The following is a 26,689-nucleotide window of genomic DNA, read 5'->3' as shown; positions in this document are numbered from 1 at the left end:
TCTCCTTCGCCCGTGCCCTTCCTCCCCGCTCTCCGGCGTGCCCCAACTTCCTCCCCGCACCCCGAGCTACGCGCCCCGCAGTCCCACCGCCGCGCCGGCCCCTTCAGCGCCGCGCGGTCCTCCCAGCCGAGGCAGGGAGGATTCCGTCGCCTGGGGAGGTGCGGGGCGGGGGGCGGGGGGCTGGGTAAGATTAAAGGCTGCCGCTCCCCCCTCCACCTCCCGGGGACCCGCAGAGCAGCCTCGGCGCCGCGCGCCTCCGCGGGCCGCGCGCCCGAGTCCGGGCAGGTGCGGGGCCGCCCGGCGCGCAGAGGGTTAAGGGCATCATCGCAGCCATCAGAGGGAAAGTTGCGGCGCCGCGCGCCCGGCGAGTCCTCCGCGCGCCCCCGGCCCAGCCCCGCTCCGCGAGCCGGCGCGGCGTGCAGGGAGGGCAGTGATCACGCAAGCCCCGCAGCCGCTGACGTGGCCGGGCTGCCAGGTAGCGGCGCGCAGGCGGCCGGGCGCCGGAGACGCTCGCCGCGCGGCCAGCCCGCCTCCCGACGCCGGAGCCCCGAGCCCCGGCGCCCCGGCCCCGAGCCCCGCGCCGCGCCGCGCCGCAGCGGGATGGTGGCCGCGTCGCGCCCGCGGCTCTGAGACACGGCCTCTGACGCGCTCGCGTTCCTTTCTTTCGGGCTTTTTTAGGGCTCTCGGATACTGATGTGACCCCCTCCCTCCTCTGGAATGATGGGGATCTTTCTGGCGTATGTGGGATTTGTTTTCTTTTCCGTTTCGTATGTGCAGCAGGGGCTTTCTTCTCAAGGTAAGTCCGCGCTCGTTGGCGAATACGTACACATCTGCTCGCGGGGCTCGAGTGTGCGTGTGCGTTTGTGCCCGTGTGTGTGGCTGTGCGTGTGTGGCCAGGCAGATGCGGAGATTCCTAGCAAGTAACAGTGGAATCGTGTTCCGTTTGGCCTTTTTCTTTAAAGTTTATGAAATAGCAGGCATGCTAGATTTGAGAGCAAATCTAGTTGGTGCCTGGCAGTGAGGTGGGTTCCTCGGCGAGCACAAACACGGGTGTGAGTGTGTGTGTGTGCGCGTGTGCGTGTGCGCGCGCGCGTGCCTTCCGTGTGCATGCACAGGGTAACCACTCATGCATACATAATCGTCGCAAACAAACAGGGACGCCCCCCCCCCCCCGCCAGTGCCCCTGCTGCGTCCGGGCGGCGCGGGCTCAGACTTCCCTTTGCCCGGGCCCGGGACTCCGTTCGCACGCGTGCTTGTCGAAGGACGGGCTCCTCGAGGGCCCGCGACACGGCGCGGCTCGCATCCCGAGCAGCCGCAGCCGCCTGCCGGATCCAGTTGTCCGGCACTTCGCAGGCTGCAGTGCCCGCTTCAGCACCACGAACAGATCTCGGCCCTGCTGCCAGACTGCGTGGCTTGGGGAGCACGGACGCCCCCCTCCTCCTCCTTCCCGCCGGAACAAACGAGCCTTTTCTTTCCCCCCACAGAAGGTCTTCTGCGCATCTCCCGTCTCCTTTAAGTATAATCCCCGTTCCATTTCAATGGCGGTCATTAGGGATTTCATAACATTTGTGAAAAGGTCTCTTTTCCGAAGGTCTCTCTTTAAAAAGTGGGGGGAAGGTGCGCCCACCCTGAGCCAGTCTTGCAGCCCCTTCAGCCTTATTCTCCGTGAGTGTGCACTGGGCCCCCCCCCCCAACAACCACACATCTCTCTGACACCACTTTTTGGGAACCATCAGCTCTTTCCAAAGTGTCCGTTACACAAGATAAGCGACCATCCAGAGCATTCCATATATTTTTTTAAAATGCCCGGGAGAAAAAGGGAACATCTTATTTTTGCAAGTTTTGTCATGACTCCATGAATCTTGCCAACTAGGAGGGTCGGGGCTGGTGTTGAAAAAAATCTTTATCTCTAGTGACTTCAACTCGGTCTTTGATCCGAACTAAGTCCAAGTGTGTGACTCTTGCATCCCGCGCTGCTCGCCAATTTACAAGGCGGTGGCTTCTCTGGAGCAAGTCGGGAGGTGGATTTGGAGAGAAATATTCACAGCTCAGAAAGTGTGCGGTTTTGTTTCGATGCCGTAGCATTTGAATCACAATTGCTAATAATTGTTTTTCTAGATCGGGAATGTGCATTTTGACAGGTAATCATGATCCATTCTCTATTACATGAACTATCCAATTATCACAGATTTTTCAGGAACTTGGAAGGCACGAGGCTCATCAACTTGACAGATTTGTCTAAAACGCACCCCCACTAAAATCCCCCAGTAAATTTGGGGGACTACTGCAATCTGACAAAAGGTACTTGCTTCTGACTGGCAGCTTGGCTAATAGGAGGAGTTATTGGCATGCCACGGAAACAAGACAGGAGAGAGGCAGAGGAGAAGGGCTCGGGAAGCCAGAGTGCGGGACGTCACAGAGGGGGGTCTGTTCTTGAAGGTTTAATTCCAAGAAAAATGTAGCGAGCTCTCAAGGAAAGAGAGCTGACAAGGGTGGTGTGGACATTCTTAAAAAAAAAAAAAAGAAAAAAAAAACGCGTTTCTGTTTTACAGCAAAATTTACCGAGTTTCCGCGGAACGTGACCGCGACCGAGGGGCAGAATGTGGAGATGTCGTGCGCTTTCCAGAGCGGCTCCGCCTCGGTGTACCTGGAGATCCAGTGGTGGTTCCTGCGAGGGCCGGAGGACCTGGAGCCCGGGGCCGAGGGGGCCGGCGCGCAGGTAGCGGAGTGGCGTCGCCCGCGCGGCCCCTGCCCTGCCCCGCGCGCTCCCTTATCCGCCGGGTGTCGGGCCCGGCACGGTGCGTGTCCCGGGGGCTCGAGGGGAAACCCGAGCAGGACGTTTCGTCGAGTCTGGGGAAAGCTGGGCGCAGCCTCCTCCTCTCAGCGGCGGTCACTGTCGGCGTGTCCACGGTGGCCCTACTGTGTGCAGGCGCCATCCCGGGACACTCCGGCCCCCTCTCCGGGCCGGCGGGGGGAGGCGGAGGATGCTGTGGGGGTCCCCATCCCCCCGGCCCCCACATTGCGGTCGGCAGAGAAGGAGCGGGAAGAGACAGGGGGAGGGGGCGACGGGGACGGGGGGGGGAGCAGGGAGGTGGGGGCGGAGAAGGCGGCAGGGAGCGACGGGGGGGGGGGACTTGAGACCAGACCGAGGAGGCGGGTGGGGGCGGGGAGGGGGCAGGAAGAGGAAGGGGCCGGGGGGGGGTCGCCGCGGCGCCCGGAGACGCAGTTCGGCGGAAGAGGCCCCGGCCATGCCAGGGCGCTCGCGTCGGGAGAAAGAAAACGTCGCCGAGGCCGCGGCGCGGGGCGCGGGCCCCGCCGACTCCCGCCGCCCGCGCGCGCCCCGGCGTCCGGGCGCCGCGGCCCCAGCGCCCCCGCGCGGCGGTGGCCTCGGCGTCGCCCGCCCCGCGCGCCCGCGCTGCTCCGCGCGCCCCCTAACCGCCCGGGGCGCCGCCTGAGCGCCCGCCTCCCTGTCCCGCAGGTGGAGCTCGTGCCCGACCGGGACCCCGACAACGACGGCACCAAGATCAGCGTGAGTATCGCGGGGACGGGCGCCAGGGGGCGCAAGGCGAAAGTCAATGGTGCATTTTAGGGTTTTAAAAGCCTCTCAACCCATTGTCCCTGAAAAGGAAGGCAATTTTGCAAACGCAGAAGGAGAACCAGCGTCTCTCTCTTGCCTCACTGGGTGCCTAAAAGTGCAAGGCGATTTAGAGTTGGTCCAATAAAATTATTATTGTGACCACCGAAATATTTCAACATTAGTAGAGAATCATTTTGCTACCACGAAGGGTTTGCGACCCTTTTTTCTCGCCCGTTTACAAGTTACATAAGCTTAAGAGTTAAGAGCTGCAACGCTAATGTCCATTTGCAGTTACGGAATTAATTATCCTTTAACAGGAAGTAAAACTAACGTAGGAAAATCTTCCTAAGCAGAAAACAAAATTAAAGCATCACACGGGATGCTGAAGTTGCGATGAAAACTTCAGTTTTCACTGCCGTTCCTGATATGTGTGCCATATTTCTACTGCCAGTGTTCAAAATCACAGAAAGATAAAACCAAAAGCCAGCAAAGACATAACATACCTGGAGGACGTTAACCTATTGAAACTATAGAGATGCATTTCTACCCCACAGGCTATTACTTTTCATAATTGTGTGTTAAATCCGAAAAACATGAAAGTTATTTTTTACAGAACCTTAGCTTAAATAAAGCCATATAGAATCATTTTATGTTAATAGATCTGAATAATTTGTTGATAATTAGTAAATGTTCCCATTACTAGAAATGAAATAGTTATATAATAAGAAAGGAGACCTGCTAAGCATATACATTACATATATATTACAAAAAAATATGTATATGACAAAAATCTAACGACCTACATTTAAAAAGAAAATTATTCTGAGGCTTTCACAACAGTATCAAGTGGTGTAAGACTAGAGTTAACTAAAACTGTGAAAGTATATTGCTCTAGCGGATTCAAATTCTGTAACCCAACTGCATAATCTCAAAACAGAAGAAAATGTCAAACAAAAAATAAGATATAAACCAGAAACTCCAATTTATATTCATAAACTCACAGACTTTTTATAATATTTCAATTCAATTAGTGTTATGTCACAGAAACTGATGTTTTCAGACAATGCTAATAAAACTTTATTGGCAAAATCGATCGTTAACGATATTTTTCTTAAATATTTTACTTTTCATACACACATATAGTTGGATAGATTATTTATCGATGAGTCGGCTTTCACTCTTCACTGGTCATATCTCCAAAGATCATCAATGAAAACAGCCTCCAAATCCTGACCTACGGCAGCAATACGATCAGATACATAATCATGGATACAACTGCTCACAGTAGTGTCCATGCCGATAGTTCATAAAATCTAGCAAAAAAGAGTTCTAGATACAAATTGAGATAGAAAGTAATTACTTCCCAGTTTACCACTGTGTGACCTTGAACATATGTTCTACAATAGTAGTTGTCACCTTAGAGTTCCCAGAAGAGCTTTTATAAAATACCAATTTGAGCTTCACTTCCTGGAGACACAGAATATACATGAAGCTATGAATTTCCATTATTGTTACAGTAGTATATTTATGTGTGATTTTCCATTCACGTACATACCATGGTTATGGTTCAAATGTTGAAAACTATTTGTATATACAACTCTATATGTTAAAAATGGAGGGACCCCCAAGTTTTCTTAACCATTTATGGCCATTTGAAAGTATAATGGCCAGGAGCAGAATCACTTTCTGTCACCTTCATTTGTTTTCTCTTTCTTTCAAAATCATCCAGATCCTTAAATCCTGAATGTCTTATGAAATCTATCATTCAGTCAGTCGTGGATAATATATAAAGTATATCAAATTTAACTGTTCTGATAAAGATGCTTATGGATATATATATATGTATAATAGTATATAGAATCTTCTGTATTAAACACAAGCATATATATAATTTCGCTATTAATCTGGCATAAATGTATTAGGAGAAATAAGAAAGCCAGTTTTGAATATTAACCAGTGCTAATTTCAAGTTCCAGTAAAGACCCTATAGTGGCAGGGAGTGTGTACTCTGCACCATAAGACTCGGGTGACATTAATCTGCACCCCGAGCTATGGCGCCCCTGGATGATAGGCCAGAGTGAACCAAAAATTTGAGAAGAAAAATCATTAATATCCACGTTTATTTTGTCAGTACCTTTACTAGCTGCTCCGATATAAAAGCACATTCTCACTTAAATTCCTTGGTCACAACGACCAACAAAATACTTCTGTGACTGCTCAGAGTCATAGCCCCAAGTGGAGAGAAAGGTTGTGTGACTCCCGATGTGGCCCCAGGAGGCAGGTGCTTCATTCGGCCCAGCTACGCAGGCTGAGGCCCAGCCGGCGACTGGGCAGGGCCAGAGCTGCACCCACAGCCCGGGGGAACGCGACCACGTGGCCAGCGGACTCTGACGCCCAGTCATCCCGGGGTGGTGCAGCCGGCTGTCGCAGCCGCGGACGAGTGAGACCTTCAGAATGGACTTCGGGGCGCCTGCGAGGCCCCTGACTGCGCCCACGAGGGCCTTGTCACGTCCCTGCGTGGGCGCGAACACAGCCGTTTGATGTAGCCCTTTATATATATTTTTTTTACCTGCAATTTTCCAGACAGTGAAAGTCCAAGGCAATGACATCTCTCACAAGCTTCAGATCTCCAAAGTGAGGAAAAAGGACGAAGGCCTGTACGAATGCCGGGTGACGGACGCCAACTACGGGGAGCTGCAGGAGTACAAGGCGCAGGCCTACCTGCGCGTCGCCGCCAGCGGCCACGCGCGCAGGATGCAGGCTTTCGAGGCCTCGCCCATGTGGCTGCAGGACACCAAGCCCCGCAAGAACGCGTCGGCGGCGGTCCCCGGCGGCCCGGGCTCCGCCAGCCAGCGAGCGCGCGCCACCTCCAGCCCGCAGGCCGTCGCCAGAATCCCCGAGCAAAGTCCACAATCAGGTATGGACACCCGTTTGAGCCCTTCGTCCTCCCACTCACAAACGCTCCCAGAGAGCCGGTCAGGCGCAGCAGACAGGTCTGTGCATGCATGACGGGTTTTAAGATCGGAGACCTAGTTCAGTTCAAATAATGACGAGGCGAGACTCCAGAGAGCCCCGGAGGATGTCACCTGCCCCGTGAGTCGCTGGCCGTGCTCCCTCCCGGTCCAGGGGAACTAAAAGCTGGACTTACTTTTTTTTTTCCCCCTTCTGTATTCACACACGATGAGAATAATAAATCACGACGTGTCGGTTGCATTAGAGACGCATGTTCATTTTCTTTACAGATTTGTATATCGATAGTGACCCAAATTTAGAGACGTTCACTTCATCAAAATGTAAATGAAAGAAAACGCACCACCCTGGTAGCCGCCGGTAGCTTTCGGCAGGCCTGTTCCCCAAGGGCGTTTGCTCCTGGAGGAGAGGCTTGGGCTGCCTGTGACGGCAGTGACGAAGACGATGGCAGGAAGCAGTGCAGAGAGAAGGCGACTCCTGTAAATGTGCCTCTGGTGCCAGTGCAGAAGCTTAGTCACACGTTTCCGAAGTCAGCTGTGCAAGTTAAAGCTGCTCTGAATACCGTTAGTTTGTGCGGCCGCCCGGCCAGTCGCCGCTCGCCCGAGTGCCGCCCTCCGCGGGGGCGAAAGGCTTCTGGGAAGGAGCGGTACCTCGCCGGGCCCGCCACTGTCTTGGGTTTGGCTCAGACCCTTGACACAGAGTTACGGGGCGGAGAGGGCATAAACATTGTCATCATTCTCTAAGTTTTTCCCTTTACGGTTTAGCACTGAAAAATTATCGCTGCTGCAATCGGTACCGGGAAGTGACGCTGCTAAACTCAAGGCCTCTTCAGCCATTAGGGGGTTTAAAACCTGGTCATTTCGTCCGGATAATTATATACATACGCGTGTATTCTTGTGTCTTACCGTGCATGTATCTTTACATCTCTTCTCGCGGACAATACTTTCAAAGTGACATGTGCCAGCTCCGGTTTCCTCCTTAGGCATCACGCGCTGATGGATAGGGTTTGTAGAGAGCCAGACTAAAGGTCCCGGTGAGTTCGTGCTGCCTTCAAATGCAGGCGAACGACTGTCCCAGCATGCCTTGGTCCCGGCAGTTAATGTCAGTCTGATGAGTAGATTTCTTACCGTCTAAAGGTCAATTTGCATGGCTTTGTCTCAGTTTCCTCCTTATCGGCTCTTTCGTTTCCCAAATTAAAGAACCAACCATAGCTAGAATATATCTCCGTACATGTATATATACTTGTATATATGCATAATCATACATAGCATACGTGTAGATGCACTTCATGATCATAATTTTTATAGTCATTATTTGATCAAGATTTAATATCTTCGGATTCATTGCCCCTGACCCTTGCATGCTATCAAGGGAAGAAGCCAGACACGAGGTGTAAAATTACAGACTAGCCTCAGCAGACAGCTTACGACCTAATTAGTGAGAACGCTAAATCATGAAGGCGAAATTATTAGCCTGCGTAGACTATTCCCAGCTACGTAGCAGAAATCCATGCTGTGGAATAAAATCAAAAAGATTGCCTATCCCGACGAAGGATCCTGAGCATGGACTAAAGTGTTCTGTCTCTTTCTAAACTATTTACTTTTGATTCAACTATGTCCTCTAAAAATAGCAATTTTATTTTAATATCTCTTTTTTAGTATCGTGATTGGAGCTAAATGGTAACCTCTAGCCATTTTCAAATAAAAAATCACTGCTCCTTTTCCGCCCTACTCCCACCCTCACTCAGTGTTTTTTCCAGAGTCAGGATAAAAAGAAGGAAGGAATGCTGACTCATGGGAGCCAGATGCATTAAAAGCCACGCTCACTAAACATTATCTGCTTATGGCAAAGATTAATCTGAAATACATCAAAATTTTTCATTTCTATTTTTTCCTACCAGTAAACACTGGAAACGATTTTATATACATTTAACAGCATTTTCCAACTTCTAATTCAGAAGCTGGGGTGGTCCAGCCACCATTCCATTCGTTTGTAAGTTCCTGTGCTTGCGCAATTACGGTATAAAACACAGTGCCTGGGATAGGTATTTATATATTATATTCACTGTAATATCCCCGTCCTGATTTATAATTTTGCTTTATATTTTTTTTTCAGGTTTTATTCAAATAAAGCTGATTTCAACACCCATGCTTTATTTATTCACTCATTTATCCACTCTCCATCCATTCATTCACGTTTCTCATTCTGATTTCTTTCTGGAGAGCCAGACCAGGATTCGCTGTTGCGCTCGACACTTCGCGTGTGTGTCCTGCGGCCGAGCAGAGGCGGCTGCGCGTTGCCGACTCTCCGCCCGCGGAGATGCGGCATCTCTTCGCCCCGGTCCCCCAGACCCGGGCTGGCCTGTGACCACTTTGACAACAAGACACGAAGAAATGACGTTAGGCGAGTGCTGGGCCCATTTCAGACCCAGCTTTTACGAGGACCGGCAACTTCTGCTGTGGCCTCGTGGAAGCCAGCCCCCACTTAAGGAGTGCGGCTCCCTTAAGGCAGCTCCCCGGGGCAGAGCAGAGCCCAGTGGCCTTTGACCTCAGCCCAGCTGCCACCTCCCTGCAGCGCTGAGAGGCCCCAGCTAGCACTGCCCCGCTGAGCCGGGCGACGCACAGGCTCCTGGGAGAGGATAATGAGTTATCGTTTTAAGGCTCTAGGTTTTAGGGTCATTTGTTTCACAGCAAGAGCTATCCAGGTCAGGCCCCTAAGCTCAGGTATTCAAAACTGAATTTATTAACTTAGCTTTTTCACCAAAAACAAAAAACAAAAAAACAAAAACGAATGTTCCCAAATCCTTTTAATAACAAGCATCATCACAATCGCGGGTCTTACGGAAACCTTGACAATGTTCCCATCGCCTCTTCTGCATTCGGTTGTCACCGTGAATCGGCGCTTCCGTCCTCCCGCCTCTTCGGGATGTCCTCGAACCCCTGCGTCACCTGCGTCTTTTCCGTTCCACCTGCACAGGTGCGGTTCCCAGCGCAGGCCGCGCGCACGTCCGCAGCGGTCCCGCCCGCCCCTAGCGCGGCGCCTGCCTCGTTCCCACCGCGAGGAACGGACCGCCGCAGAGCAAGGGTCAGTGATGCGTTTCCCAAAGCGCCTCTCCAGCTCTCACGGTCGGACGTCCGGGCCTGTTTCCCCCCGGGTCGCCGACCCTCACACCTCACACCTTCCCAAATGGCATCTCCTGCACGTTTTCAGGCGCCTTCTCACCTCTGCGACGTTGCAGACGCTGTTTCCTTTGTGTGGGTCCTTCCCCGCTGGCTGGGCCCCGACTCGAACCGGAGCCCCTGCACGCAGCCTTCCCCTCCTGCCCAAGAACAGGCGGCGTCCTCGCGCACGCCCCCCAGCAGCTCGCGGGCACTTTGAAGCCACCTGCTGGTGCGCCCTGCTTCGCCGTGTGTTTTTTCCTGGGGCTTTCCTCTCGGTGCTGGGAGTCCCACGTTCTGGGGGACCGCTCGGTCGCAGGCAAAGCAGGACAGTGGGTCGCCCTCCCGAGAGCTTCTTGGCTGCGGCTTGCGTGTGCCTTCTCGAAGGCCACTGGCCAGCTCGTGTCTGGGGGCGGGAAGGAAAATAGGGGCACGGCGTGTCTTCGTTTAATCTTCTTTTTCTTACATTTGCACAAACCCTAGTGCCACTGTCCCGACCTGATCGAGACTCGTAGTTACTGTTTCTCGAAGTGTGTATGTAGTGCAGACGACCAAGCCAGACTCTCCCTCCACGCGCTGCTGAAAAACTCACGTTCCAGGACTTCACGCAGCACCTATAGGATCAAAATCTCTGAGTCGAGAACCAGAGTCAGGCATTTTTATGTGCAGTAAATTATGAGGATTATTAACTCTAAAAAGTTCTTACAGATGAGGATAAAAGGGTTTTATCATTTACTGTGAGGTGTGTGTGTGTGAGAGAGAGAGAGAGAGAGAGAGAGACTAAGAATATCCCTTAGAAACTAGTCTGTCGCGTTAGTTTCCCGGAGTCCTGGGATGGGCGTGGCGAGGCTGTCCCGGTCACTCCTGTGATCCGCAGTTGGCACTTGTGAGAAACTGGCCGCGGTGAAGGTGTGGCGATGTTCACACGCGGAGTCTCGGGTCACCCCGCGGGAATGCTGACCCTCTAAACTCGGGAGTCTGGTGGTTCTGTGTCCGCCCCGCCGTGAGCCGGAGCCCGAGAGGCAGCCGCTGCTGCAGCTCCCTGAAGCGCCTTCCTAGAGGGGCCAGATTAGCGGGAACGATCTTCAAACCCAAGTGGAAGCGGGTGGGGAGGGAGCGAGAGGCCGAGGGGCTTGGGGGAGACTGTCCCCCTGACTTAAAATACGAGGATGTGCGGCGCTGCGTCCAGGTGGAGAGCGGGCATGCAATTCAGGCCTTCATGTTGATTTCGGTTTAAATGATCCAACTTGGCTGCTCACACTGGTTAAATTAGTTTGATCATGGTAATTCTGTCAGTGAAATGGCTGCTGTGTAAATCGAGTGTCTGCAAATAAGACGAAAAGCAGATTGGAGGCAGGGCTTTGGATAACACGGGCCAAGGAATCTGCTAGCAACGTGTGAACCAGAATTATGTAAATCGATAGTCTCTACTGGCCAAACTCCCCCCCCCCCCCCCCCCCCCCCCGCTGTGTTTAACTTAACGCACTGAAATGTAGCACCTGGCAGGGGCCCCCAGCTCAGGGCCCAGCTGCAGGCTGGAAAGGCCTTCCAGAGCCTGAGTGGCCAAGCTAAGGGTCGCTCCCGATGACCAGGAGCTCTGTCGCCGAGGGGACGGGAAGCAGAGTTTGCCGTTGTCCTAAGAGCTTGTCTCTAAAGATTTCACACAGCTGCCAGAGGAGTGGCTTTCTGACCAGGGCAGATCAGTCGCAAGACTTCACTCTGTGGGTCAAGGTAATGCAGGCCCCAAAAGAAAGGTCAGGGGTCCTTCTCCCAAGGAACACTGCGGTCGCCCGCTGCGTTCCCCTCCGCTGCAGCGGGGATGCACGGGAAGACGCCCCCCGGCCCTCCGCCGCTGCTCCCCAGCCCCCCGGCCTCCGCCGCTGCTCCCCAGCCCCCCCCCCGGGCCTCCGCCGCTGCTCCCCAGCCCCCCGGCCCTCCACGGCTGCTCCCCAGCCCAGGCAGCCCGGGCAGCGGCTAGGCAGGGAGATGGCCCCTCGCGTCCCCGTCACTCGTGGCTGTGTGTGTCTCCGCTGCCTCATTCTGAGGATTAAATGAAATCACAGAGACAGGCCGCCTGGCGCCCGCCCCGGCCTGTCAGTGGCGACTGCTGGCTGGGTTAGCGTGACGGCCCCCGGTGCGGCCCCCGGTGACGGCCCCCGCGGGTGCTCCCGGGGTCTGCCTGGCGGCAGTGACGTGGTGAGGACGACTGCTCTGCGCCACTCGCGGCGAGTGTTCTCTCTGTTAGGTGCGCGTAGGTGGTGAGTTACAGAAGGGAGCCCGGGTCTCTGTCCCTGACTTCTGTCTGATCGTTTATCATTTCAGAACTTTCTTTTCTCCTTCTGTCGCAGTGCCATTGATGGACGATACATTTTCCCCTAGGTAACCGCGCGCCACGTAACCAACCGGCTGCCTTGCCCAAAGTCATAACTAGATCTCTATTGTAAAACATAATAAAATTCTGAATGATTTTTAAGAATCTGAGTTCTGCGACCCACATAAACCATATGTATTTGGAGGCCGCATTTATACAAACTGGCTGCAATCTTAACTAAATTCGAGCTTTCGAAAAAGACCCTTGGAATTTTTTAAATCATAAAATGATGTTAGATACATCTAAAAACATAAACAAGTGAAAATATTGGATTTAGAGCCCTGCGATGAGCAGGCATGGCCTGGGGACACAGTGGATTGCGAGAGTCACTCCCCACCCGCTGGGCTGGAATCTCTCTGAAACTCAGAGTCCTTATTTATAAAACTGAGGTAGTAATAAGTCTGCCCCAAGGGTCATTTTCAGCAATAAGTGACGTAAGAACAAACCCGGCGCAGGAGCGATCTCGGCAATCGTTAGTTCTCTTTCTTACCTATCGGATATGAAAGTATGTATTTAACTGACCACGATCTAAGAGGGTAATTAAGGAACATCGATATGAATAGAGATGAAAGAAAATAAGAAGCCCGGAAATCTCTCGAATTATGTAAACTAATATCTGATGAATTAAAAAATATAATAATTGAGGAAGGACTTGTTTAATTAATAAATGACAAAAGGAAACGTATAATCACAATTTATGATATATATTCAAATGAACTCTGATTAAAGAGCTACATAGGAAAGAACATCAGATATAGAAAATTAGCATAAAATCAGAGGCCTGAGGCTTTGAAGGTTTACAGTTATAAAAAATGCAAATGAAATAACATTTTACTTACACGTAATTTAAAAACATTTGTTTAATTTAATCAAATGTAACCAAAAGGCAATGGCGACAGACAAGAAAATATCTGTGTCTAACAGTTAAGAAGGAAAAAGTGTCGTTTTCGCAGGTGCTGTCATGTGATCCACTCTAAATATCAAACGTTGATCGTATAATATCAATAAAGACAAGACAAAGATATAAATTGAAATCAATTCTCTATATGACAGCAATACCCAAATTAAAAATATTTGGAGCATAATATATAATCAATAGTAACAACAAAAGAAGTATAAAATATCTAGCATTTTTCCCAAAGACAATAACAAACAAGTAGTGTAAATGTGAAGAGCATTAGAACACTGTTAAGATTTTAGGTATAAATAAAGGAGAAAACGTTCTACATTTCTGGATGGTCAATCTCAGGATTGTAAATATGTCAAGTTTTTCGAAAGTATGGACTTGATGCAGTCCCAGTCAAAACCCTAGTCATTTTTTAAAATTTGACACATGTAATCTGGGCAAAAATTTTTTCAATCAACACCTATCATCAAGTTTACAGCAACTCAGGCATCCTGCTGTGTTATTACTTGAATTGGTTCTGGAGGAAAGATCAGTCACAGGGCTTCAGGCTGTGTGGCCCATTTGTCCCAGCAGAGATGCTTCTGGGAGGAAATTCCAGATGGGTCATCGGGAGGACCCAGACCCACGACAGGGTGCCCGTGACAGGGGTCTTCCCATCACTGAGACTAGTGAGATGACCAAGAGTAGGGTGGTCACCTAATGAATGTGTTAAAACCATAAAACATTTAATACTAAGCAGCTTCCAGAATCATGTTTTCAAAGAGCATTTGAGGAAATTTGAGAAGACTCTATGTAAAATTTAATGTGAAAAAGTACAGGGTACAAAACTTTCAAATGAAAAAATATAGACTGTGAAACCCTAAATCAATCTGAGATAGGTGCACAGAAAAAAATGACAAGAAGAAATATATGAAAATGTACATCAAAAGTCAAGTTATGATTTTTAATTGTTTGATTATTTCATTTGTATTGGTAACATTTGTGCAATGATGATTTGTTACTTTTGTTATAAGGAGAAAAAGGAAATTATTTAAAATTTCCCAGATTTAAAAAGAGGCAATGATAGCTCAAGAGAGAAAATAAAATAAAATGTACTCAATAAAAAAAGTCAAAGAAAGGCAAAGTAAAATAATGGTGTTGTGTGACTCTGGAACTCATGACAAATTAAAAATATACACACATGGACATGTGTATATTATAAGTATTATTATGAAAGTGGTATACTCAGAAATTACTAGTAACATTGAAATTAAAAACATTATACCTTATTTCCTGGGAGCCGGGCGGAGAATCTGACCATTAAATTATTCTTTCTGCTTTTCTAAACATAATGGGTGTGCTTGATAAATTTACACTGATTAAACAAATCAAGCACATATAAAGTCCATAAATAAAAGATCATGCCATCATTTTTCCTCTCAGGAGTATGACTCCTTTGGCCCCCAATTCGTAGGGAGAGCAAAGTCCTCGGCAGCAGTGCAGTCACAGAGAGAGGCAAGGAAAATCAATACGCCGGAATGTGTATAAATGACAATTGTGTTTTATTTAATATGACTGCTTCAAAAAAACCTGAGAGAGCATTTTTGCATGAATGTAAAATCCCATGTGTATAGAACAGACCTGATACGGGTTATGCTTCCAGTGCTTGAATTAAACTGTAAAAACTAGGAGTTAGAATTACTCCTTCCATGCAGCCTTCCACTATGGAGCTATTGAAAAAATAAAAATAAGACATGAATTAAGCAAATTTATTATCTTCACAGATGCAAGAATTTTAGTGAAGATTAAATAATGCAGTCAGATACTCCAAATTTCAAAATATAAAAGTCTCAAGCACTCTGCAGTGAGAGCATCTATTACAGGACTGAGCTTTTTTTTCTTGTTTTATTGAGAAGTCTACATTTTAGATACATTCTTAGCAGCATCTTCTTCAGCCATTTAGAAAATATTTTTCTGAGTAAACACATTTATTTGCTATGAAGGCAATTTTTTCACTCCTCTTAATATTGTAAAGAGTTAATCTGAAAAATGCTACATTTAGGGAACAATCAGTAGAATCACAGCTAAATAGGAAAAAAAGACTTTAGAATATAAAAACTCATTCTATTTCCAACGATCAGAAAAAATGAAGGTTTTGAAAATACAAATTGTATCTCGATATTTTGGGTGTTATTGAAGTGTCTAGCACTGTGCTTGGCACAGAATTAGAATTGAATAGATGTTTGAGGATTGAATGTTAAGTTTTGGCTTATGTACAGTGCAAGACACTTGTGAGGATAATACCACTGCTAAGAAGATACATGATTTTTTATGAAATTGGTCAATCTTTAAGAAAACAACCCTAGACTAGTTTTGTATTAATGGAGAGAGAAAATTGGAAAATAGCACTTGGACCGCCCCTCATTACATATCCATGACAACAGTAATGCTCATTTATATTAAATTATATTTCATAACAAATTATATCTAGGAATGTTGATGACCAGTCTTTGGCAACTACTTATCATTCTTTGATAAGTAGACTATGGATTTTAAAAATCTTGCTTCGATTATCTCTGTTAATTGCTTAATTCTTATGGCTAAGAAAATACTTTACGAAACATTCTAATTCAGATAATTTTGAAATAGCCAGATGAAGGGGTAAAACCATTGGCTCAGACTTGGCAAATGCATGGTTACTGCCTTAAGACATTTTCCTTATGTTAGAACAAATGTGTTATCTGAAGCTATATAATCGATGTTCTTCTATATAATACAGCATTAGGTCCTCAAATAATTTTTTCCTCAAAAACAAACATTGTTGAAGGATTAAAAATATTTTTTTAATTTAAGCGAATTACTGTACATATAAAGTAAAGTGATAGTTTTTATCTTTTTCAAATCATATAAGATGTGTGAAAACTGAAATCACACATTCCAGCTACGTTTCTTTCCTCCTCTGTCTTTTACGTCTATTTCTTGACTTTGAGTCCATTTCTCTAAACTACAAGATATGCTTTCTTCTTTGACGAGACATTCTTCCCTGATGAAGTTGGAGATGGGGATTTATGACAGAGCGCCGGAAGTGGGGGCGGGGCAGGCCTTCACCCCGCCCATCAGTGAGTGAGCGCTCAGGTGCCAACATCCGCCTTCCTTACCTCTTCTCTCAGCAGTCAGTAATTCTAGCTGTGCTGAGCTCTGTATCAGCCTCTTCCCTCGGGGCCAGCTATCCTGTCTCCCCTGGGACAAGTGCCCCAGCGTCACCATCCCTGAAGCAAAGCCACTACTCGTTGGTCAGTGTCCTGACAATTTCCTCCACTCCACTCTCCTAGTTGAATGTCCTCATTTAAGCCCTTGGACAAATTTGCCGTTTTTCAACAATGTTACCAGTGCCGCAACGCACACGTGTGTGCAAATCCCTAATATGGAATTTGTGATCATTCCAGCAGGGTGAGGATTAATATCTGCCTTCGTATTATGCATAAAGAGTCGGCTGATTAATCATGAAAACATGCATGCAGGAGGCATATTTAAGCTCCATGAGCAAATAGTTTCAAGTACCTTAGCAGCATTTATGTACATACCTGTAAATGTAGTGCTAATAATAAATTAGTCTTATTTATGCATTAGAGCAATTGGGAAATCCAAGTGGTATTGAAACTTCATCCTTTGGAAACATCTTATTGGATTTTCCACTAATTTACATTGTCCTCTCTCCTATTTCATCAAAGCCACTCATAGTTCCGCAGATTTCTAATAGGCAGAATTGAGAAAGTGTAGTTTTCAGGCATGCAGAACTGCCAGATGAAATCACGGCGCAAATTTGTAGTCGGACAGAACTGGCGTTGAACGCCCGCCGCACCACCTACTAGCTGAGAAGTGCGCGCGCCCCTCTCCGCTCAGTTCCTCGGTGAGCAGACCGATCGTAGGAACTTCGCGGTCACCCTCGGAGGCGAAGACGCAGCAAACGCGCAGGAAAGTGTCATCACCGCCACGCGGTCCGCGCCCAGATGAGCGAGTGGCGGTGGGAAGGAGCTGTCCTATCGTGCACGACTGCGGGCGGGAGGCAGAGCCGCTTCCCAGGGCCCGGTTCTGAGTTACCGTGAAAAGCGGCAACCAGAAGGTCTGCAGGGACTTGTTCGTGGGCGAGAGAGTCTGGAACATTCCGAGGTGGACAGGGTATCCCCACGCACCTTGTCGTTGAGACCTCGCGCACGTGGGTGACTAACTGCGCTTTTTCCCCTGAGCAACAGGAGGTGTGCGGTTCCCTCGGACCGGGGAGCAGGAGAGGAAACGCACCGCGGCCGCCAGCGTGCGGGGGCCCCAGGAACCGGGCGATCTATGTACCGGGTCAAAGTGCAGCGCATTGAAAAAAAAAAAAAAAAAAGGAGGGATTTCTGGAAGAAATTGGCGCTGGACCCAGAGGAATTCTAAAAGAGCAAAAAAATCTTTTCAAAAAATTACAGGCTCAAATCCTCCTATTATTTGACTTTTCCTCTTACATAGCAACTTAGCATGTACAAACCTGAGTAAAAATTACATTAGAAACCAGCTCAGATTCTCCCTCACGGCTATTGTCATTCCTGAAAGCTGCCATCTGTAATCTGTAATGAAGGAGAAGGTTGAAGGCTGGTCTGTTCCTGGCTGTATCGATTCTCCGTTCTCTATAAGCTAAGCTGCTTCACAGACAAAAAGAAAGAGAAACGCTAGACTGTTGCATCTTCTATTAATGGCGGATTTCCATGTTTAGGTTTGTTCATTCGATAAGCATCGCTGGTCTTCACTTTTTTTAAATAAATGTTCTAACATCAGGCCACAGAGCCTCAGCGTGAGAGAAATTGTTTCCTTTCCTTTTTCTTGCTTCTTTGGATTCTACTGGATACTCAAACAAAAAAAAAAGAAGAAGAAGAAGAAGAGAAAACCTATCAAGAATCGTACCCCTATCTACAGACAGCTGCCATGAATTATGACTGTTCCCCAAAGCGAAACTTAACTATGCGTTATACTTCCACACAAAATTAATCCATCAGAATCACAGCCCAGGGAAAGTGGGTCTTTGAAGAGCTGGTAAAATCGAGATGGGATAAATTCAGAACACGTCTCAACGCTCATCTCAGTTCTTTGAATGAAATGCTTGGATCCTGGTCAGGTGATCTTTCCTGGAAGACAGGCGCTCTGGTGGTCTCTCTCCCTGCTACCCACTCCTGGTGCACGTAACCTTTCTCGGTCCCAGGCTATCGGATCTGAATGAAAAGCTTGGAAAAGAGAAGTTCTTAGAAAGAAGACATGTAAGAATAATGGCGGAGCCACCTCTCACTGAAACATTTAAATGAATTTGGAGGAAACTTTAAGCTCTAAAAGTCTATAATATGAAAAGTTCAAAATACTATGACATTCGGTACACTATACGGAGCAGAATAAACTTTACTTACTAGTAATGTCTAGGAAAACTGAGAGGCTGATGTATTCTTAGGCCGGCATTGGGGAAAAGAAGTTCTGGATCAAATAATTCTTTTCCCTGGAGCGTGTTGCAGCCAGCGCATTTTCTCCGGAAAGGTCAGCGCACGTGCAAGCAACAGCCTCGCATCCTGATTTGACAGAGGTGGCGACAATGGGGCCAGGTCGCTTGCCTCGGGGAGTTTCACAAGGAGCTGGCGGTCGACATTCCGAGTGACTGGGCCGTTTCCGTCCCTTCGCTTTCCTGCCCGTCATCCCTGGAACCAGGGGGCAGTCACGGCAGGCCACCGAGTCACATTTTCCCGGTCCGTAGGTGGACTCTGCAGGGCCGTAGAGAGGACGAAGTAAGGCGACGCGTGTCGTCGCCGGCCCGGGAGAGGCCCAGTCCAGCTCTGTCGCTTTGCAGACCGACCCTGGCAGGAGACAGGGGGCCGGCGTTACTACAGAGCCCGCTAGCCTCATGGTCGCAGGTTCGGCGGTGAAGACGTGGTGCCGCGGACGGAATGGCCTCGGATGACAGGCGCTGAGAGGGGCCACGTCCTTCCCCGTGGCGGCACAGCCGGGCTGGGCTTCGCAGGCCGGGAAGCTGAGCCAAGTCCCGCGAGTGGGGACGTGGCCGAGCGTGGCAGATGCTCATGACACGGCAGTGGGACTGTGCCCCGTCCCTGCCTGATCGCGGAGCGGGCCACCTTCTCCGCTGCTGGGTCGTGATGGTGTTACTGCTTTGTCTTTTTTAAAGAAATAGATGGAATTTTCTGTTGTTCCCTAAGGTGATAATTTAGTGAAGATAAAATGTTTGAGGTGGCTTTTGTTTTGTTTTGTTTTGTTTTGTTTTTCATATTTCTCGTTGGCCAGACTCTCCTCTATCACAGACACTCTCTTGAGAAACGCTTGCCATCCACATCTCGGGGATGGCGATGTGACCGGCTATGGCATCAGGCACAAAAAAGGGTTGAAAATGGGAAGCTGAGCCTCCTATGCTCCTTGGACGTCTAAGACTTCTTAGACTTTTCCATTTGCAAAATGGAGAAAATACCTCCCCTGCTTTACAAAGGCGTAGGGAATTATACCTGAGAGAGCACTCTGAAAATCTTAAAGTGTAAAAAAAATGAACGAAGGGCATCATTATTAAGTAGAAGTCAAAGGTCGTGCTGAAATGACATTCCGACAGAGAACCCCTTAGGCTCTGGCAGACTGCCCCTCATCCGGGCTGTCGGGGGCCATGGTCGTCTGTACACGGTCGCCTCACCATTTAGAGAAGAGCATCTCCTTTTCTTCTTCACAGGGTATTTTGTGTCGGGGCCAAACACTCCGAAACTCTCATGGCATTGTTTTCGATGTTGAGAGTAATGAACAATAATTGCTGAAATTTCACCTCTTGCCTTTAATGAGCTTACAGCGGAGGCCGTGAGACGAGCCAGGATGTAATGACCCGCAGGTCAGTGGAAGCCACGCCAAACGCGTCGGAGGGGCAAGGCAGGAGGGACCCAGGTGACGGCAGGTCGTCCGACGGCGAGAGTGGCTCAAACTCGGTGTCGTGTGGGAGGGATGACAGGTCTGCGGCCCGGGCCGGGCGTCAAGCGAAAGGAGCCAGACGAAGCGGGACAGGCGAGCTGCGCCAACACGATGTCCGGCATCCTGGTCCGGAGAAAAGCAAGCGACGCGCGAAGCGTCGTCGTGCCCACCGCAGAACGCGGGGAGCAGTGGGCGTCTCTTAGAAGTGAGCGGCAGCAGAGGAAAGCAGAGTGCAGGACTCCTCATGCAATCCCAGCTCTCGTTCACCAAAAAAAAATAATAAAACAAAACAAAACGAAACAAAACACTGCCTGTAACAATGAGGCATGTGGCCAAAGTTTGTTTTTACAAAAAATAAATCAATAAATACATGAATTTAAACTTTCTGTGGAACAGACTGTAGCATGTTTGATAGACATGTGTATGTTCAGGTCACTGTTATGTTCAGAATAATGTACATCTCAATGAAAACGGCTATGATGATTATTTGTTCAAATTGCGCAGGACAAGTTCGATAGCATGTCAGATTCTCAGATTTCACTAAGTCTTTGGGATTCCAAAGATAAAGGAGTACACATCTCTTCATTCAAGTCACAAATGAAATACAGAAAGAAAAGATGCTTGGAGGTTTGCGTTAGAATTCACTGTGCAGGAAAGAAAAACGTTATAATTGTCCTGATAAATACATTTCGTTTACTAAAAATCGGCCAGGAAATGCACGTGCCTAGCGCGGATGCGTGGTCTGGGCGGACAGTGTTATGTGACAACACCACATTGCCTGGAAGGTGGCGGTTCGAAGTTTGAGTCGCCTTAAAATACTCTTTACGCTGTGTAATTAGATTCTTTCCAATCAAACTGCTCACGTAAATTTCGTTTTAACTTGCACATGCTGGACGTAGCGTGGCAGGAAACGTTGGGTCCTCTCCTGGGAACGAGGGGGTCCTGGGTTTGCCGCGAGGGGCAGGTGACTGGAGAAAGGGGAAGGTTGCTCCACGGTTTCCGCACATTTGAGACAAACCGCCAAGCCGGTGCTGACGAGGAAACTGTTACTTCCCAAAATGCGTTTTTCAAAGGGTGAATCATTTTACTTCATTTTATCGCTTTTAGCATTTTTAAACGTTTTTCAAGAGCAGACAGACATACTTTGTGTCAAGCACCATCGGCTATTTAAGGAGTCGTGTAATTGATTTTTTTTTTTCTTTTTCAAAAAACGAATCCCTGTCAAAGAATCTTCAGAGGGGCGCGAGAGCACGCGCTCGGCCGGGGCGGGCTCGGGTGCCAGCGGGCACACCCCACAGACCGTCCCGGCGTGGCCTTTGCCCTTCGAGCCGCCCGCGGCCTGCACTGTCACCCCACCTTCAGAGCAGGGACACTCTCCCGGGGCCCACCGCCACCAACGGGTCTTCAGTCACTAGGCTTCTGCGAGGGGATGGGGCATTCAGTGTGAGGCCCTCCTGCCAGACCCAGGTGAATCAAAGCCAATGTTAAGGAACATTAATGCCAAACGGCGACGTGGGGCGCCTCGAGGCCCCCAAAACTTGACTCTGCAGCAACCTTTTGACACCACGTGTTTTTCTCAGTCGTTAATATTGCCAGTGTGGACCTGAGAGCGATTTAGCCGAAATAGCCAAAGGATCGAATTTCTCTACCGTTACCCCCTTCACACCCGCTTAAGTTTTCTCCAATGAGAAAAAAGAACGAGAAATGCTTTGAGTCCATTCTTGTTTTCTTACTAATAAAGGTACTTAATACATCATTTGTAAGTAGAAACGTATTAGATGAAATTTGTGTAATTGAAGAAAAATTGCAAAAATACAATATAATTCTTTCCCCTGGTCTCCAAGCCCTTCGAAAGTGTCCAGTTCTTGAGAGCTAGCACTACCTTGTCCTCAGATTTCAAGGTTAAAGCTGAGAAAGATCTTCCTCAGAAAGACGATGCCCCGATACCCACAGCCAGGTCCCGTCCGCCCTCGGAAGCCAGCTGCCCTCAGCTGGGGTCTTAACCCCCACACCCCGTTTTGACATGTCATGGCCACACAGCAGCAGAGCCAGGGCTGCGGTCGTAGGTACCAAGACAGGAACAAACCCCGTGACTCTAGGGAATGGTCCCCAAAGGTTCCCTCGGGGAGGGCTGGGGGAGCGTTTTGGATTCGTCCCTCTCGGTGCCCCCGCCTGTGGAATGGCATTGTTTGAAAACAGACAAAACAAACAAGACGAACTTCCCGGGACTGAAATACTTTGTATGTGTTGTTGTTTGCAGTGCATGCCAAGACATTCATGGGCACCAGAGCCAAGCTGGCGAGCTAATTAAATATATATGTGTGTGTGTTTAAAACAGCCTAATAAGGAGCGTTGGATATCTTCAAGATGAGCGAATATCTTATAACTTCTTCCGCAGGTGCGAGGATAGCTACAAGCCACGGGCTTTCTGTCCTGCTTCTTGTTTGTGGCTTTGTGAAGGGTGCTTTGCTTTAGTCTAAAGTGCTGACTTTTTTCCAATATCACTTTCTCTTCTTAAAGCAAAGAGCAAATCGCCTGTAAAATCTACGGAGCGGACAGCAAAGTTGACCCTAAACTCCAAGCACCACCCTGTACCCACTGCACTCTAATTTCCTACCCAAGGACGCCTGCTTCCAGAAGCTTAAAACGAAGAGGCTATCACACGCTTTGCTCATAATAGTTTCTTGGGCGAGTCATTGATCTTTTCTTTCAAGAGAATTAGTGTGAAGTGATAGGACGTTTTCTACCAGCAAGATCTTTTTTTTTTTTTTTTTTTTTCCTTTTCTTGCGGCTGCTTCAAGCATCATCTTGCTGACTGCTCAGGGGTTGGCCTGAAAGCGATGGGGATAATAAATATTTACTGCGGATGCCACTGATTCCCTACGAAAGGACCCGTTATCTGCAGGAAGCAAACAGAGATCAAAAGACTTCGGAATATAAACTATCATCAAACGAAAACCCCCGTTTGGGGCCAAGAACAAAATTACCAACGCTGCGAGGCAACAAGGAGAACATTATTTTAAATCGGAAATAAGAAAAGAGAGAATTTTTTTTTAATTTTCCCCTTTATTTTTTCCCTCGGATTCTTCTCCGTTTTCTTGATTATGGTTCTTGTTCGATGGTGGCAAATGCTGATTACGGCCAATCCCTGTCATTCCTGGAAGGTTTATAGAAATACATTTTGAGTGTTCTATATTTCAATGTATTTTAATTCATTTTGCAATTCCTGTATATGCAAACTTGACAAATTCTGTAAATTGCTTATAGTATGTGTGATATAACTTCAAAGTAGATAGAACTATGACCCTCATGCAAGCTGATTTTTATCATTATATATATAAATATATACATATAAATATCTATATGTTGGGCCATCAACCTTTTTTTCGATAAAGCATTTCTCATTTATGATTCATATATTGTGTGAATTTTGTAACACCTTGTTTCACGTCCACAGGTATGACAGCTTCAGACGGCCTCTGTTGGCCTCTGCTTCCTTCTGGAAAAAGCATACCCAGAATTGTATCGGTCTCTGATAAGTGAATTAATTTCTTCTTGTGTATGCTCTGTTGGAATTTGCTATGTTCCTTTACAAATGGTGTTTATTGAGGTTTGAGGGTCTCTTGACTCTAAAGAATGTACACTCTCTGGTTTTGACAGCTTTCCCTATAACATAATCATCATTATTATTGTCAAAAAGCAATGTTGCTCCTGGCGAATCTGCCTTGGGGGTGAGTGTGGGGAACAAAGCGGTGGCCATTACTCACTCCCTAATTCCCGGAAAAACCCTTCTTGCCGTGGCTGAAAGTGTGCCTCCTTTGACCTTTATGAATTTTTGTAGCATTGTCATTCTGTTTTTTGCTCCTCATTATATTTTAATGTCTCCTAATTAAAAATTCAAATTTGGTTGGCTAAATATAATATGTAAAAGATGACTGCGAATCCCAAATGAAGATAATGTGTTCAGTTTTCACTAGTTAAGTCAATTGTAATTCTAAATACTCTGTTCTTATCTTTGGTCATATGCTAATTCAGACTATTTCATTTAGAATCTGTTTTCCACTCTGGAAAAGACTGGCAGGCAGAAGGAGGAATGAGTTCTGTATGCTCTATGGACTAGGTACGGGTTGAGATAGGAATGACCTAGGTCTCTCTTCGGGAACGATCTTTCCATTTTCGTTCATAACAAAACCAGGAGATCATCTGTGCAGGACCATTGGCTCCCAGCCTACGGTCCCGAGCTGAAGCTCAGAGGCAATGAATACCTCTGCTTTTCAAAGGTAAACGCGTCGACTTTCTGCAATTCAGTCACAAGCAACGTGCGTATTTTCACAATATTCTTGACGTTATCTTCTGAAAGTTAATGTTTCATGCTAAGCCTTTTATTGACATTTTTCTCATTCATTTGGTTTATTATTTCGGTCTAATGAGAACAATAAATAAAGGATTTGATTGCACTATTTTATGAACCTAGAAATTTATTTTCTTTCTAAGTCGAAGACTTAAAGTACATGAAATAATGGAAAGGTAAATATTATTTATTCTACCTCCCTGGGCTTTAAAGATTACGTACATTCAAGCATGAATGAGTATGCTGATTCAAATTGAATCAGGCTGGGGAAATTCACCGTGTACTTTACTGGTCAGGAGGGTGGTCAGTGCTAAAGTGTCTCCGATCAGCGATGTTTACCACATCCCTTGTAAGAAAGGACACGTGTTAGCTGGCTCGGTGGAGTCCATGAACCCGCCGAAGCTATATGCATGTTTGTGTGTGTATTTGTTTTCTGGAGATGGCCCTTTGTATTCATTGATTCTGAAAGTGATTTGATTATGATTTGCTTGCCTAAAAGAAGAATGCTTAGATGATTTCGAGCACCTACAAGGATGTGATTATTATAATTTTGAACTAGTTTATCTTAAAAGTTCTTGGAAGCAAGACGTGTTTAGGGAAATAGTGTGTGTGTGTGTGTATTTGACCAAGAAAACATAGTTTTAAGTAAAGAAAAAATTCCCTTTTAATTTCTCATACATAGTATGGAATAACAGATACGAGATGATGTTTGTTGAATTTTTAGAACCAATACTAAGCGCTTAAAATATAATTTTACAAATTATACACAGATACCAATTACATAAGTGGTCCTGGTGTGGATGTTATATAAAAGACAAAATATTAAAAATAAGTTGGCGGTAGTTTTGATGAGAAAAAATAATTGCAAAAGGAAGTGTAATTTGCCTTAGATAAATACATGTAGTCCAATGATTGCATCTTGGAATTAAGACTATGAAGCTGCAAAATATATATGCACATAATTTCAAATATAAAGCCAAAATAATTTTAATTTTAGATCTCATTAATTAGGGAAGCAGTTTATCATTCAGGAAGTGTTCTAGACTTCATAGTCCAATCGGTGGAATACATAAGGTCCTTTATTGCATCTAGAGAGACAGAGAGGAAACATCCAAAAACAAGAAAATATATAATAGTGATAAATTCTAAGAATGAAACACAGTAGGATGATGATATAAAGGCGTATAACTATAAGTGGTCAGGTAGGGAGGCGACATTTAAGCAAAATTTGAATGACCTGAAGCCAGTCAAGAGAGGGTCTGGGAGAAGAGGCCTCTAGGCAGAGGGCAGCTTGTGCCAGGCTCTGAGGGTGAGTCCACCTGGGCTCGCTCATGGGCCAGAAAGAGGGCAGGTGTGTAGTCAGTGAGGGAGAGGGGCGTGAGAGGAATTCAGGCCAGGGAAAAAGACACACAAGACCCAGCCAAGGACAGGGGAACAGGACAGAGCGTGTGTGAGTTCCACACGGGCTCTTATTCTGAGACGGGACACAGGCTGTCCCCACAGCTGACTCCTTAGTGGTGTAGCTTGTCAGCAAGACGCCTTTGGAAATAGCATCGAACCCCTCAGATGGTCGGGTTATGCTTTTGTCTAGAAGCTGCTGAGGCGTGTTAGCCGTGGTGGAATGTAGCTCAATGTTCTGATGCTGATTTACAACTGATAATTTGGAGAAGGAAGAGGAAAGATTGAGAGACAATCGGGACAGCCTTTAGTGTAGCGCAGAACTAGTTATGATCATTACAAAGGCAGTTTGAAATAAATCAAAAGGAAAGAGATTCGCTCCTAGACACGTGGTAGCAAAACATTGTAATTAAGATGGTAGAGGAAGGAGGAAAAAAACTCTACAGGTACACAGAAAAAAAAATGATCGAAAAATCAGAAAATAAGAGCTTAGAGTTCTCTAGAACACAATAGATTAAAAACTACAGCAGAGGAAATATTGTGACAAAATAATTTTACACTTAGTTAAGTTATATTTTCATTGTTAAAGAAATAAACAAAATCAATCTGAGGTAGTCGAGGCCCACAGAAGAACTGCATGTATCTTCTTAAAGGCCATGCTTACCTATCTGCTCCAACGCAAGCAGGAATTAAATATGATGTTAAAAATAAATGGGGATGATAGAGGCTCTCTACCATATCAGATGGTATTAAATGTAAAGAATTACTGAACATTTTATTGTATTTCGCTGTACATGAAAAGAAACAAAAGTTTCACAAAACAATATTAACTTATTTTGTGCAGGCAATGAAATGCACTCTAATATTTTCTATTTTGTTTTATTTCTTTGTTAACTTGTCACAAAACATTAAATTGATTTTGCAACCCGAAATTTTGAAAAAAAAAAAAAAAAAAGAATCCAGAGGTGTATTTTATTCCAAAACTTAATATAAATGGCAAACATAA

General features: G+C 47.0%; 1 protein-coding gene across 3 annotated transcripts; it reads left to right on the top strand.

The window, feature by feature from the left end:
* The first annotated feature begins 587 nt into the window (after nucleotides 1–587).
* Nucleotides 588–26,689, top strand: VSTM2A (V-set and transmembrane domain containing 2A). Of its 3 annotated transcripts, none has more exons than XM_016127353.2 (5): nucleotides 588–796; nucleotides 2,553–2,719; nucleotides 3,479–3,529; nucleotides 6,161–6,494; nucleotides 22,455–26,689. In XM_016127353.2, exons 1-5 carry the CDS (start codon nucleotides 718–720, stop codon nucleotides 22,541–22,543), a joined length of 720 nt encoding a protein of 239 aa, XP_015982839.2. In that variant the 5' UTR covers nucleotides 588–717; the 3' UTR covers nucleotides 22,544–26,689. The 3 variants fall into 3 exon arrangements, with proteins under 3 accessions (XP_015982839.2, XP_015982840.2, XP_015982841.2); XM_016127354.2 differs by having other exon boundaries at nucleotides 22,333–26,689; XM_016127355.2 differs by lacking the exon at nucleotides 22,455–26,689 and adding an exon at nucleotides 22,195–22,308.

This window comes from Rousettus aegyptiacus, unplaced genomic scaffold (genome assembly GCF_014176215.1).
Source record: "Rousettus aegyptiacus isolate mRouAeg1 unplaced genomic scaffold, mRouAeg1.p scaffold_m13_p_13, whole genome shotgun sequence".
Taxonomy (NCBI): Eukaryota; Metazoa; Chordata; class Mammalia; order Chiroptera; family Pteropodidae; genus Rousettus; species Rousettus aegyptiacus.
This window is presented reverse-complemented; position numbering and strand designations above follow the sequence as displayed.